The sequence below is a fragment of the Macrobrachium rosenbergii genome, chromosome 57, assembly GCF_040412425.1.
Source record: "Macrobrachium rosenbergii isolate ZJJX-2024 chromosome 57, ASM4041242v1, whole genome shotgun sequence".
Lineage (NCBI taxonomy): Eukaryota > Metazoa > Arthropoda > Malacostraca > Decapoda > Palaemonidae > Macrobrachium > Macrobrachium rosenbergii.
In genome coordinates, this window is record NC_089797.1 from 553,943 (window position 1) to 568,043 (window position 14,101).

Below are 14,101 nucleotides of genomic sequence, written 5' to 3' on the forward strand. Positions count from 1 at the left end.
TCTCTCTCTCTCTCTCTCTCTCTCTCTCTCTCTCTCTCTCTGGAGTGTGCGGTTGGATACAAAATATGATTTTCAATTTTTAAAGTTTTTATATAATCATCATATGAAATAATCAGGAAGTATTCTCTCTCTCTCTCTCTCTCTCTCTCTCTCTCTCTCTCTCTCTCTCTCTCTCTCTCTCTCTCTCTCTCTCTCTCTCTCTCTCTCTCTCTCTCTCTCTCTCTCTCTCTCTCTCTCTCTCTCTCTCTCTCTCTCTTCATGATCAGAATCACTTTCTCAAGGTATTTATCAAGTATTTTTTTTCCCTGATTTTGCCGAGTAATTTTGGTGCTGCTCCTTTAGGTCGTGTCATGAACATTGGCAGCTAAAACCGGGAAATCAAAGGTTTATTTATGTCCATTTGCGTCGTAGAAATCAAGGATTATAATTTGTATGCGATGTGTTTTCTTTAATAATATTTTTACCGTGTACAAGATGCGATTATGCTTGTATATTTAAAATGACTATTACATAATTTCAGGTATTAACTGAAGAGTATATATATAAAATATATATATTTTACATTTTTATTGAAGGAACTCTTACCAGGAGGTAGTCACATGTTTTAAGTTTCTCTCTCTCTCTCTCTCTCTCTCTCTCTCTCTCTCTCTCTCTCTCTGAAAAAGTGAAATACCTTGAAATAATTTAGTATTTGGTAATTTTAAGAATTCGTAATTAGTTCTTATGTAAACTTCATAGGTCAATTTTATTATTTTTTTTAATCCATCCTCGAAAACCCGTATGATATAATATATAGAGCAAGGTCAATGTATGCATTTTAATCCATCCACGAAAGCGCTAGTTATAGTATAACAGCACATAGATCAGAAAGACCAGAGTATATATATATATATATATATATATATATGATCAGGGAAACAGATGCAACACTTTGGTGTCAAGTGATGTCATGGTTCCCAAGATGATTGAAAGGTTTTGTTGGCAGTTTTAAAGTCTTCAGAAACATATTTTTAAGGTTGTCAATTTTAATTGTGACTGTGAAAGTGTTCTTGGAATTATTGATGACTGCAAACGATGCAGTAATCTGAAAATCTGAATTTTATGTCAGTTTAAAATAAAACAATAAAAGATTATCATATATATAAAATAACTGTCATATACATGCCAGTTAAAGATATGAATAACTGGTATGTTACGATATGAATATAACTGTAATTAAAACGAACCTGTTTAGATGAAATGATAAATATAAATGTATGAAATATCACACACACACACACACACACACACTACAACTGTGCCACTCTGACCAAATATATCATGGATTTAAATTCCTTTATATTATCTACTTTACTTGCAGGATGAAGACTGGGTTTTTCCTTCACCTGATCTTACTGGTATTAATGGCCTCCTCCTGTCCTTCCAGTGAAGAACTAGAAGATAAAAGTGTGTATGTGAGTGTGTTTGTTAATTTGAGGAGGTCTTCTTATTCCAAGTCTTGGTGCAGTCTGTAGAGTTGGTTATTCAGTAGTCAGTCAGTGTGCGTTTGATATGCAGAGTTGTGAAAGATTGCGTGTGGCTTCATTGATTAGTTTTGTTGGCTACGTTGATTAGTTTTTGTTTCCATGCGCTCGTACGAAAACAACCTTTTCAATTTGGAATCTGCAGTAAATGCATTAAGGTACGTTGCGTTAATTGGCAGTTTTCGAAGATGTAAATGGGAATGAATTAAGAAGAGTATTATTGAACGAAGATTAAATTTGGATTGAATTAAGAAAAACAGTATTGAAGGAAATATTTAAAGATGTATATGAGTTGGGATTGAATTGTGAGAATTTTGATAATACTATTGAAGGGAATTTTTGAAGATGTGAAAGAGATTGAATTATGAAAAAATACTGTTGAAGGGAATGATTGAAAAATGCAAATTGGGATTGAATTGTTGGGAAATGACTCAGATTGACTTATAGAAGTATTTTTCAGTTTAAGTTGACAATGTTCGACTGTTGGTTGCAGTCATGGCTATAAATATTTCAATGGGTACCAAAGGGATTGGATTCATAGAGAGAGAGAGAGGTTTTGTCGTATCAGTAAGAAGACCAAGACCGTGTTAGGAAGAGAGAGAGGGGGGGGGGTTGTCCATGAGGTAGACACACATTCCCTGCCACTCTCCCCCCCCTCCCCCTTCCCATCTCTCCAAAGTCAGCTCAGCTCCAGTCATTATGACTCATAGGTTCAGCTTCTCTCGGTTCCACACGTACATACCTATTAGGATGGTGGTGGAGAGGGGGAGGGGTGGGGTAGACACAGGGAGGTGGGTGTATATATACGTGGTGAATCCATCTTTAAGAAATGATTTATCCTTACAAGCACGGTAAGGGAGCGAGCCGTTACAAAGGCAAATCTTTACTGTTAGTACTACTACTACTACCGAAAGGGGGAGCCGTTTCAAAGGCCACTTACTGCTACTACTACTACTACTACTTTTGCTTTCGAGAAAGTCTTGTTAGATGTCCAAACTGACTTAGATATTTGAACGATGATATCCGAGTTTTGTATGCCGGCCATTGAAGTAGAATGAGTTAATTTCAGCCTCCCCAATTTTAGTCTATAGACAAGAGGGTCGTGGAAATACCCATAAGGTGACTAACTTCCCAATTGAGAGAGGGAGGTAGGTTAGGTAGGCTAGCGACGGCTCCGTCAATTCTGTATATGGTCTTAGATCACGGTCGTTGGCTAGACCGGGGTTGGACAAGGCTGTCTGCTGCTACCCAACCCCTTCTCTCCATCTCTCTCTCTCTCTCTCTCCACCCCCTCCCTCCCTCCCTCCCCCAACGTCGGTTTTACTGGGCTACGATGTCTATTTTTGGTTGTGTTAGGCCATCGGTGAAGGTTTTCTTGTACTGGAATGGATCGTCAGGTGAATGGGCCCAGGGAAGAAGAAAGAGAGAAAGAGAGTGAGTGAGTAAGTGTTTCAGGGTAGGCTAGCTCACCAGGCAAGCTGTGGAATTGAATCACAAAAGGGAATGGTTTTTGACACAAGGACCCCTTCCTTGGTTTGGGAAAGTGTTCGTTGGGACTGGAGTGAAACTGCTCTTGGTGTGAAGGTGTGTAGCTTAGATTAATCATAAATAGGGGACTTTTGATCCAAGCTTAATATAAGGGTGTCTTCAGTTCAGTCCAGATTATGAAAGCATCTGTAGTAAGGTGACCCAGCTTCATCCTCAGAAGAATAAGCTTTGATTGAAGGTGTTCTTTGACACGACACGCGTCAACAAAGAACAAGGTGATAAACAGGATTTAACTGATGTCATTATTTAAATATGATATTGTCACACACACATACACAGTCACATATGTTAACATTCATGTTTGTGTAATGGCAGTCAAGAGAGTTGCCGTGCAGTGAGTTACAGAACTCTGTTGAAGAGAACCATTTGAAATGAGCCTGTAGAAGAGGCAAGGTAATTTCAGCCTTGTGAACCGAGGCTTACAATTGCTTTCTGTATTTTTTAGGTTAATTACAGAGAAAAACAATAAGCTCAATTTACAAAATGGTTCTGAGGGAGGCAACGCCTTTTGTGTCTCACTATATACTCTCTCTCTTTTTCTCCCATCTTAATTCTTTAGGTTACTTCTTCAGTCGTGCATTTCTTGTTTTCAATGTTTAATGTCTCCTTCTCTTTTTATTTTCCAGTGGCCATCTTTAACCTAATTGCATTGGTACAAGATTTTTTTTTTTTTGTGATTTCATTGCCTTGTCTTATACATGTGTTTTAATTATTTTCTTTATTCCTTCGTTATCTGTGATTTATTTCGTTGTTGCTATGTGGCCCAGTTGTAGAATATTTGATTTGTGGTGTTTGACCTAAAATTTGACTGGCCAAGAAAGCCTCTTGATTTGTCAAAATTCAAAAGCGACGTCAAACAGCCCTAGGGACAAACATTCTACAACGTGATACATTTATGCTGTTTTTATTAATTTTGCTCATATTTAAACTATAATATTTGAAAACTGTTACTATTTTAGTTTTAATTTTTAGCATTTTTGTTAAATTTCACGAAAAATTTAATTATTTGTCTAATCAAGTTTTATTTTAATAATTTGCTTAGTGTTAAATTTTGTTAGCTTACTTTCAGTTCTGGTCAGTAAAACCATATTTCACATTTCATAATTCACATTAATATCTTGACTCAGATGAGAAAATTGTCCCCCCCCCCAAACAATGCTTGCTCTGATTGTGAGAGTTGGAAAGTGTGTGAAAGTGAAAGTGAATCACTGTGAGAGTGAGGGTTGCTGTTGTTGCACTATCCATTATCCCAACCTCATTCAGGTCTCATTGAAAGAGAGGAATCAAGACAATTATATGTGAATTTTGTGTGAAAGTCTTTTTGTTTGAAACCTTATGTATAAACCTCATTTTTTTGTATGATTCTCAATTATTTTGTTGTGTGAAAGTGAATTTTGAGTAGTGTGTCAAGCCCTGTGTGTAGTGCCATTTTTTTGTATGTTAATTACTGTTGTTGTTGTTTTTGGAAGACTGTGCTCTGTTGTTTCTCGTTCTCTCCCTTCGTGGCGGCGTGAGGAAGAAAGAAAATTGTGTATTTGTGTGAAAGTGAAGTTTGAGTGAGGCCTGAATGAGGATTGAAGCCCTGTGTATAATCCCCTGTTTTGTATGACCCTGTAAAAGTGACATTTGAGAGATCTGAAGGTCTGAAGCCCTGTGCATAATGCCTCATTTTATATGACCCTGCAAAAGTGATATTTGAGTGAGCCTGAATGAGGACTGAAGCCCCGTGTATAATGCCCTATTTTGTATGACCCTGTGAAAGTGACATTCGAGTGATCTGGAGGAGTTCTGAAGCCCTGTGCATAATGCCCCATTTTGTATCACCCTCACTTACTTTTGTTGTCGTTTGGAAGACGGTGCTCTGATGTTCTCTCTCTTTTTCTCTCTCCCCCCTTCGTGCAGGCTGAGGGTGAGGTCGCCGCTCTCAACCGCCGCATCCAGCTCCTTGAGGAAGACCTCGAGAGGTCTGAGGAACGACTCAACACCGCCACCACCAAGTTGGCTGAGGCCTCCCAGGCAGCCGACGAGTCCGAGCGGTCAGTATCGACGGTCGACGAGCAGGAGCAAAGGGCGCAGCTGCTCCTCTCCCGGATCGCCGACATCGGGGTCGAGGTCGAGCGCCTCTTCTCCGCCCTCCACCAGAAGCAGCAGGAGGTCGAGCAGGAACAACAACAGCAACAACAACAGCAGCAGAAGGAGCAGGAGGCGCTCTGACCTTCCCCGAAGTCGTCGCCTCAAGCCTTCCTCCTCCGCCTCGATTCATTGGTCGTCTTGCTTCTTCTTCTTTCTCTTGGGCGACTTCTCAGCCTCCTCCTCCTCCGTCAGCGCCGCCTTCAGGACATTGCCATTGCTCCCCTTCGGAGTCTCTTATTGCTACTACTATCTGTTCACATCCTTCTTCCTTTCTACATCCCTCTTCTTCTTCTGGGACGACTCCCCAGCCTTCCCCGTCAGCGCCTTCTTCAGGACATTGCCATTGCTCCCCTTCGCAGTCTATTACTGCTGTTACTATCTGTTCACATCCTTCCTTTCTATATTCCTCTTCTTCTGGGACGACTCCCCAACCCTCCCCGTCAGCGCCTTCTTCAGGATATTGCCATTGCTCCCCTTCGGAGTCAACTGTTGCTACTACTACTATCTGTTCACAACCTTCTTCCTTTGTACATCCCTTCTTCTTCTGGGACGACTCCCCAACCTTCCCCGTCAGCGCCTTCTTCAGGACATTGCTATTGTTCGCTTTCGGAGTCTACTATTACTTCCACTCTTTTCTTTCTGCACCCTTCTTCTTCTTCTTCTTCTTCTGGGACGACTCCCCAGCCTTCCCCGTCAGCGCCTCCTTCAGGCGATTGCCATTGTTCCCCTTCGGAGTCTCCTACCACTAATACTATTCCCCCTGCCGAGGAGCCACCGACGGCTCTCCCTGCTTCTGCTACACCTACCGTTATTGCCCCACTCTCTTATTCATATACTTCTACTTATGCCACTCCAACCACCTTTTTTCAAACCGCCACCTCCGCCACCAGGGGGTCCACTGTCGACACAGGGCCCCGGACAATCCGTCGAGAGGCACCGCCGTTGTTGTTGTTGTTGTTATCGCTCCTGCAGTAACAGTGCTCTGTATATAGTCGTTGTTATTATCATTATCTATAATATAATCGTTTATCGCTGTACATGTTGTTACCATTCGCTCTCTGGTGCTCTTGGTAACCCCGGGCCTTTCGTTCCTGCTGTAGTAATGATACCTCCTCCTGCTGGTGGCGGAGGAGGAGGTGGTGGTCAGGTGGAGAAGGCATTTGGGATTATTGAAGGTGGTTACAGTAGCAGAAATGGCAATTGTCAGAGTCGTAGCCTATCTGACATTAGAAATGGCAGTTGTCAGAGTCTTAGCCTATCTGATAGTAGAAATGGCAGTTGTTGTCATCTGATAGTAGTCAGTTGTCAGCCTATCTGATAGCAGAAATGGCAGTTGTCAGAGTCATAGCCTATCTGATAGTAGAATTGGCAATTGTCAGACCCTTAGCTTTTCAGATAGTAGAATTGGCAATTGTCAGAGTCTTATTCTATCTGATAGTAGAAATGGCTGTTGTCATAGTCTTAGCTTACCTGATAGTTTCCGTTTAAGGGCGTGGAGAGATTTGGCAGCTGAGGAGGAGGAGGAGGACTGTGCAAGAGATAGAAGAAAAGAGGAGAAAGAAGAGAAGAAGACTGAGATTGAGGGGGAGGAGGAACGCAAGGAGAGGAGGGGGGCGGCTTTCCCAAAGCCCCCAGCCCTTTCCGTCACGGACACTGTTACACACGGCAAAACGAAAAAGCCACGTCTTCACTCTTTGTACTATTTTCGCCAATACCGATCATGACACCCCACCCCCCACTATCATACTATAAACGTCTTAACTGGAAAAATTACAAAATTACAAAAAATGTTTATAATCAAATGTGATACAAAAAAAAAAGGGTAGAGAATGAGAGAAGTCTTGATGACAAGCAAAAGCAAAACAAAGGAAATGGAATGGAAAGTTTGACATGTATTCGTCAGAGGGTTTAGCTTTCTCCTGTATTGAGGCGGCAGTAAGTATATTTATTTGCCAGGCCTCTACAGAGTGGAGCTACTGGTCTGGTATGTTGGTCCCCTCTCTTATTGAGGGTAGATCATAGTTCATATAAGTCCACTCGATCGCAGGTAAGTACTGGATAGTGAAGTCATTCCATTACACTATATGTCCCTGGGTCTTCAGAATATACAATGACTTTATTTAATGGTTGCCCCATAAAGTCATTCCACTACACTATATGTCCCTGGGTCTTCAGAATATACAATGACTTTATTTAATGGTTGCCCCATAAAGTCATTCCACTACACTATATGTCCCTGGGTCTTCAGAATATACAGTGACTTTATTTAATGGTTATGTCCCTACACTATATGTCCCTGGTCTTCATAATATACAATGACTTTATTTAATGGTTGCCCCATAAGTCATTCCACTACACTATATGTCCCTGGGTCTTCATAATATACAATGACTTTATTTAATGGTTGCCACATAAAGTCATTCCATTACACTGTATGTCCCTGGGTCTTCATAATATACAATGACTTATTTAATGTCTGCCACATAATAATTAGCCCTTGATAACTGTTAAGGTTTGGCATTTTAGATTTTATTTAACATATTCTGTATAAGTTTCAGTATTAAAATTACTGTATAATCTTAACAACACTGCTTGCGATTGCTTAAGAATGTTTTAAAAATGATTTCAACAGTAATGGATTTTGAGATAAGACTGGCTCTCAAATGTTTGTGTCTTTGCAAACTTCAGAATATTTAAATGGTGTACTTGAATTGACTTCCATGGTGATTAGAAGTTTTAAAAGCTTAAATATGAATTGAGTTGTATTTACTCTGAATAGAAAGAGAATTTTTTGTTTCTGAATTGATGTCTCAAGGACCTTTGCCATCTTGAGATCTTATAAAATACTTTGAGTAGGGCCATAGTCTAAGTTTATAACATATCATTGTTTACCCCTGTTGTTAATTTTTAGCTTATTCGTAAACATTGTGTACTATACAGGTCGAGTGCTTAGTAATATCTCCGAATGTTTAGTCTTTAGTGGTATCTTCCTAGCAGTCTTAACATTTTTATTTTTTTCATTTTTATATTTTCACATTATCATTTTTTATTTTTCACATTCTTATTTTGTGCCCCTGTATGTGTTCCCCATGTCCAATACCAACGTGTTTTCATGTGCCCATTTTAAATCTCCAGATATTTGCTTAATTTAATTTTTCGCAACTTCGCCAGATCATTGAAAAAATGATTTCCATACATTTTCATAACCTAAATCCCTGTCTGGGATGTTTTCAACAAGCATTTAATTATTTTGCAATTTATTTTTATCGTGACTCCGTTTTTACAAATTGAACTAATTTCCCTCCTATTATTGGTTTTTTCTCGTGCCTTTTATGTCCCTATTCGTAATTCACACAAAATTATTTTGTTCCTTGAATTTGCTAGTGCTTTCAGATAGTGGTTACGCCACTTCCAATACCCAGCTATTGTTTGTTCAAACTTTTAAGACTTGTCAGTGCCCCCAAAGTTGTGTCATGTCCCACAGAAAATATTCCACGAAGTTTGACTTTAAAAACTTGCCAGTGTCCCCAAATTATGGGTAAATTTTATCTCATACTCAACGATTGTTTGTTCGACCTTTTAAATTTAAAACATACCAACCAATGCCCCCAAATTGTGATTTACATCCCATATCCATCAAGCGATTTATGTTCGACCTAAAACATTCTAGTGTCCATAAATTTGTTGTATTCTGTGTGTACGACTTCATGAGTCCACGTTTTAAAGAATGCCAGTGCCCCTAAATTTGTGGTATTCTGTGTATGACTTCATGGGTCCACGTTTTAAAACATTCCAATGCCCCCAGAGTTGTGGTATTCTATCCACAGGACTCCACGAGCCCACAGAGTTTTTTTAGCACTTAACCTTAACCTAAGCTCGTGCATCAATAATCATCCACCTCCCTTCCCCTTCCTCTCATCGTAATGTGTCTCTCCCATGTGCCTTCCTCACACTCCAGAGCGCGCAAATGTCTGGAAAACCGAGCAAACATGGAAGACGACCGGGTGGGCATCCTGGAGGCTCAACTAGCACAAGCCAAGCACATTGCCGAGGAGGCCGATAAGAAATATGAAGAGGTACGCTACTAAAGAATCCGATTAGGAAGGACCCTAGTGTCTCCGTTTACTTATTATGCTGGGCCTCACGTCCTTGCGTCCAGAAAGGATGTGTGTGTGTGTGGGGAGATCCTGTTTCTCCACAGTTCCTGGTGGTGGACGGTTCTTTTTCAGAAGAGGAAGTTGGGAGGCTGGCTTTGTTTATGTATAAGAATGGTTCGATTACCTTCATGCACTAAACTGTGTAAGATTTTGTTAGATTTCAAGTCAAATGTCAGTGGTTGTTTCATCCTCATTTACTCTGGGATTTTATTTTAGTTTGTATAATTTGGTGTATAAACAAGAAGGCTCCACCCGTTTCCTCTTAAAGTTCGACATCCGAGTGTCCTAATTCCACCCGAAGAAGAGCAGGTGTGTGACTATTTGTAAATCAGTCTCTTGAAGGTTTTCTTTCGAATACATTTTTTATTTTGTAAAAACCTACTCGCCTTTTGCTTGTTTATACCAAATGTAGAGTCCTTAAAGTCATGTGTATTCACACCCAGCACTTTTTCTGGTAGTCTTAGCACCTCGGTCGAACTGGTCTGAAAAAAAATGGTATTAACTCACCTCTTTCCCCTTCAGGAGTGCCTTCTACAGGAGTCTCAAAGCTGCGAACAGCCATCCCATGCCCTTTGGAGGCGGAAAAAGAATCCCTCTGTGGGGGCTGTTGTGAGAGAGCCCCCTGGAGAAGATTCATTTTTCCCACCTCCCGGAGACGTGTCTCTCGTCCTCTTGAAAGTCTCCAGCCTCTTGCTTTAACTCGCCCCGCCCTCTTTTTTGCCTTCCAGTATGCGCAAGGTACTCGAGAACCGCTCCCTCTCCGATGAGGAGCGTATGGATGCCCTTGAGAACCAACTGAAGGAGGCCCGCTTCCTGGCTGAGGAAGCCGACAGGAAATATGATGAGGTGATGGTCTTGATAATATGACGTCGCCAAACCCTCCTCTCCTATGATGATGGCAGATGCTGTTGATGATGATACCATCCCAATAACAGCATGATTTTAATTGTTTATTTTGATTTTTCTAGATTTATCCTTTTCATTTAGATCGCTTTGAGGTGTCAGTTTTCATTTTTTTTCTCGTTGAGAAGCCTCCATCTGTCCACGATGACCTGCAGTTGTTGTTTTAAAATTGGATGGCTCTTTTTGTGTGTTGTCACTGTTTTCCCATTTTCATGTCGACTTCCATTGACCCTAATCCACTTGTTTTTTCTAACAATTTTATTCCTTCGAGTCTAACCAACGAGCAGTGAGAGTGCCTTGATTACTGATGCAAACGAAGGTGTCTTCTTCTTCTTCTAACAAACGTGTGGTTTTTTTAATTTTGTCTGTTTTTACTTTTGGAATTAAGTGTTTCGTCCACAGGTTCATTGTTATACATATATATTTATGTCTGCGTCCCGTTCCTGTTCATGATTTGTTATTAAACATAGTTGCTGTCTTTTTCGATGTGTGCCGAGTGAATGAATTAACAATTACTATTTGAGAAGTGATCATTCTTTTTCAAGTAACCTTTTCAAGACGTTTCCTGATTGTTTTCTAACTTCTTGAAGTGTGCTTGAACGCCGAACAAAATCGGATCTACCAATTTTATATTAAAAAAAATTGATATTTTCAAATCATTTGTACTGGAATTGTATTGAAATATTGAGTAATTTGTTCTGAAATTGTTAATATTTAAAGGACTCCCTTGCAGATAGGTAGAAATTGCCAGTATCACATTTTTAAAAGTTTTTGGGAGACTATCTTTTATTAGAATTTTATAACTTGACATTGAATGTATAACAACCTTTTTTTATGTGGTTTATATAGAGATCATTAAAATATTAAAAGCCTACAGATATCTGGAGCCCAATAGATTCAGAAGTTTAACACTTAAGTATTCCATTTTTCTCTTGCCTGTGAATCTCATTGTTATGTTGTTTTTCCCCCCCCTCTCTCCGTTTTCTCTCCTTCTTCCTTCTTTCTTCTATCTCTCTCTCTCTCTCTCTCTCTCTCTCTCTCTTCTCTCTCTCTCTCTCTCTCTCTCTCTCTCTCTCTCTCTCTCTCTCTCTCTCTCTCACTTGTTCGTGGACCGGAAAATTTAATAGGTTGCCCGTAAACTGGCCATGGTTGAAGCTGATCTTGAGAGAGCTGAGGAACGCGCAGAAACTGGTGAATCGTAAGTTTGGCGTCCCAATGTTCTCATCCAGCTAACTTTTCCATCTCCATTTTAGCTTCCCAGATCTCTCTCTCTCTCTCTCTCTCTCTCTGTCACTCCCCTTCTCTCTCTTTTACTCCCGTTTGCCACTTTTTCTCATAAGCAACAGAGATCTTTCACAATCGCAATTGATCCCTGATCCCTCTCTCCTGCCGAAGAACAGTGATGATGATAAGCGTTTAAAGTTCTGGAAAGGACTTGACTTCCCCCAAGCATTGTGACAAGCTCTCTGGGACCATCCTCAGATCATTTTTTGATTTTCCTAATTATAAACGCGTGTTGTGGGTCTTGGGAGTGTTAATTTTTGTGTGTGTTTGTATGTGCTGAACCCTTTTTACCAAGTCTGCTGTGAAGAGGGGCTTTATTTTTTTTATATATTTACATATATAAATACCTATTAATTTTAGTTTTTTATAATACCGTAGCGTTTGGCTGTCGCTGGAATTGGGACTTGAACATTTATTTTTGTAGTTTAAAATTTATTTTTGTAGTTTAAAATCCCACATTGCATGCTGTTATTTTATTTATATATATATTTTTTTTTCGAGTTTATAGCTCGTAGCCCCAAGTCTGTTGTCTCTCTGCTGCCTCTGCTTCCTAACCCACACGAAGTTTAAAGATGATTAAATCAAGTTGAAATTAAAATTTCTTGTTAAAAAAACCCGATTGAAAACTCATCTCGAGATGGTGAGACATCAACATCACACCTTGAATATCAAACTGGAAGAAGATGTCGTATTAACTGCTTTGCAACAGCAACTAAAACAAATTTTTGAAGTCTGCACACTTCATTAGATTAATTGACTCATTCACTTGGCGTGTGTTAGGGAGGGAGGAAGGAAGGAAGGAGTGGCAATTGATAAAGACGACTTTAGACTTAGGGGGATTGTTTAGATGACTTAGCATTTGGCGATTGAGGGGAGGAGGAAACATTCAGCAGATGAACAGTGAAGGAGGTGGTTTCTATATGATGTAATTCAGTCCTGATTTGCCCGTGCCATCTGTTTTTTGTTTCTTCTTCTTCTTCATCTTCTCGTCGCTGGTGCTGCTGCTCTCTCGTAGTGGTTTGTTGCCTCGACTGAAAGCCTTCAGACACTTGAGATGAACTTGGTTTAAATGGTCTGTTGGTTTAAATGGTCTGGTGGAAGTTTAAAGGGCTTGGGTTTGAAGCGACTAGTAAAATTGTAAATAACTTGTTGGTTTAAAGTAACTAGTCAAAGTTTAAATGAACTTGCTGGTATAAAAGGTCCAATGGAAGTTTAAATGAACTTCTTGGTTTGTGCAACTAGTGGAAGTTAAAATGAACTTTAAGGGAACTAATGGCATTTAAATAAACTTCTTGGTTTAAAGTCATGAGAAGTCGAAATGAACTTGGTTGGTTTAAAGGAACTAGTAGAAGTTTAAATGCATTTGTTGGTTGGTTTAAATGTCAAGTAAAAATTGAAATGAACTTGCTGTCTTGTGAACCAGTTCGTTCAAATGTATCTGTGGTTTGTTTTGAGTGAATTGGTTCAATAGCTATGGTTCATTCGATAAAGAATGGGCTTGTTTCAAATGAACTCTAAAGGAACCGTTTAAAGGAGTCGAGGCTTAATGGAATATGATTAAATCAATTGTTTAAAGGAACTTGAGGGTTAATTGAATATAGTTCAGTGAACTTTAAAAGCTGTTTAGCAGATTCTTGCCTGGTTAAATGAAGTGGAGCCTGTTTATAATAGATGGGAGATCTGAACAAAATCCTTGCTGTTTAAATGGACTGGGCATTTAAAATTAATTCATGAAAGTTTTAGTGAAGTTAAAGCTGTTGAAATTACCCATTTAAAGGTTAAAGTTAAAGATTTTCTTAATATTTCAATAAGGTCATAAGTGATGTAATTTCAAGTATTCATTTTTAAGTAGACACCACCTTGAATTGTTCGTAGGTTGGTTACCGTACTCTTCACACCTATTTAGGCACAGTATGATATAAAGTCAATACAGTACTGTACAGTATACATACAGTACTGTATTTATTGTAGGTGTGCAGAAGAAAGTTTGAACTTACGGGTGGCAATTTAAATTTGCGTCACGTTTGTTCGTATCTCTGGATGTTCGTAAGTAGGGGAGTGTCTGCTGAATTTTTATCCAGAATTTAAAAAAAAAAAAAAATACTTTGGTAATACCAGCGTAAGGAAGACTTTTTTTTTAAAGAGTGCAACAAACCACTACACAGCTTTCTATTTTTTTTTTCTTAAGTTTTATTTAGCCAATTTTCTACTTTCCACAGGGTCTGGTGCGTTCACACTTTTATTGCCTTAAAATTCCAAGTGTATATTGTACTGAATAATTTGTAGTTGATGTATATTGACCACTTATTTACACACTAAATTTTTTTTCTGCATGAAATGACACACAGCTACGTAATCTTAGTTATTGATTATTTTTATTATCACCATGCACGATGGTATACCCCATTCACACTAAAGCACAATACTTTGAAGTGTCAATTGGGGGAAGTTTTTTCAAAGGTCGAAGTAGAACAGTTTATTTAGTCGTCCCGACCACCTGTTTTTCTGCTTTAAATTTTATAAGCGAGTGTTTAGAATATTCGTTAACTCTCT

The 14,101-nt window shown here is 39.3% G+C and overlaps 1 protein-coding gene across 50 annotated transcripts in view; it reads left to right on the plus strand.

The window, feature by feature from the left end:
- Tm1 (tropomyosin 1) overlaps nt 1-14,101 on the plus strand; it is a 77,569-nt gene that overhangs the window by 43,710 nt on the left and 19,758 nt on the right. For 26 of the 50 annotated variants that reach the window (XR_010852538.1, XR_010852537.1, XR_010852536.1 and 23 more), the window contains 3 exons: nt 4,974-5,107; nt 10,090-10,207; nt 11,392-11,462. Coding sequence is in view for 23 of the 50 variants with exons in the window: in XM_067101597.1 (XP_066957698.1) it covers nt 4,974-5,107; nt 10,090-10,207; nt 11,392-11,462 (323 nt within the window). In the remaining 27 variants the exon portion in view is untranslated. Of the gene's footprint in view, nt 1-4,973; nt 5,108-9,162; nt 9,281-10,089; nt 10,208-11,391; nt 11,463-14,101 lie in introns of all 50 variants that reach the window. The other 24 variants (XR_010852550.1, XR_010852548.1, XR_010852549.1 and 21 more) reach the window with 1 other exon arrangement.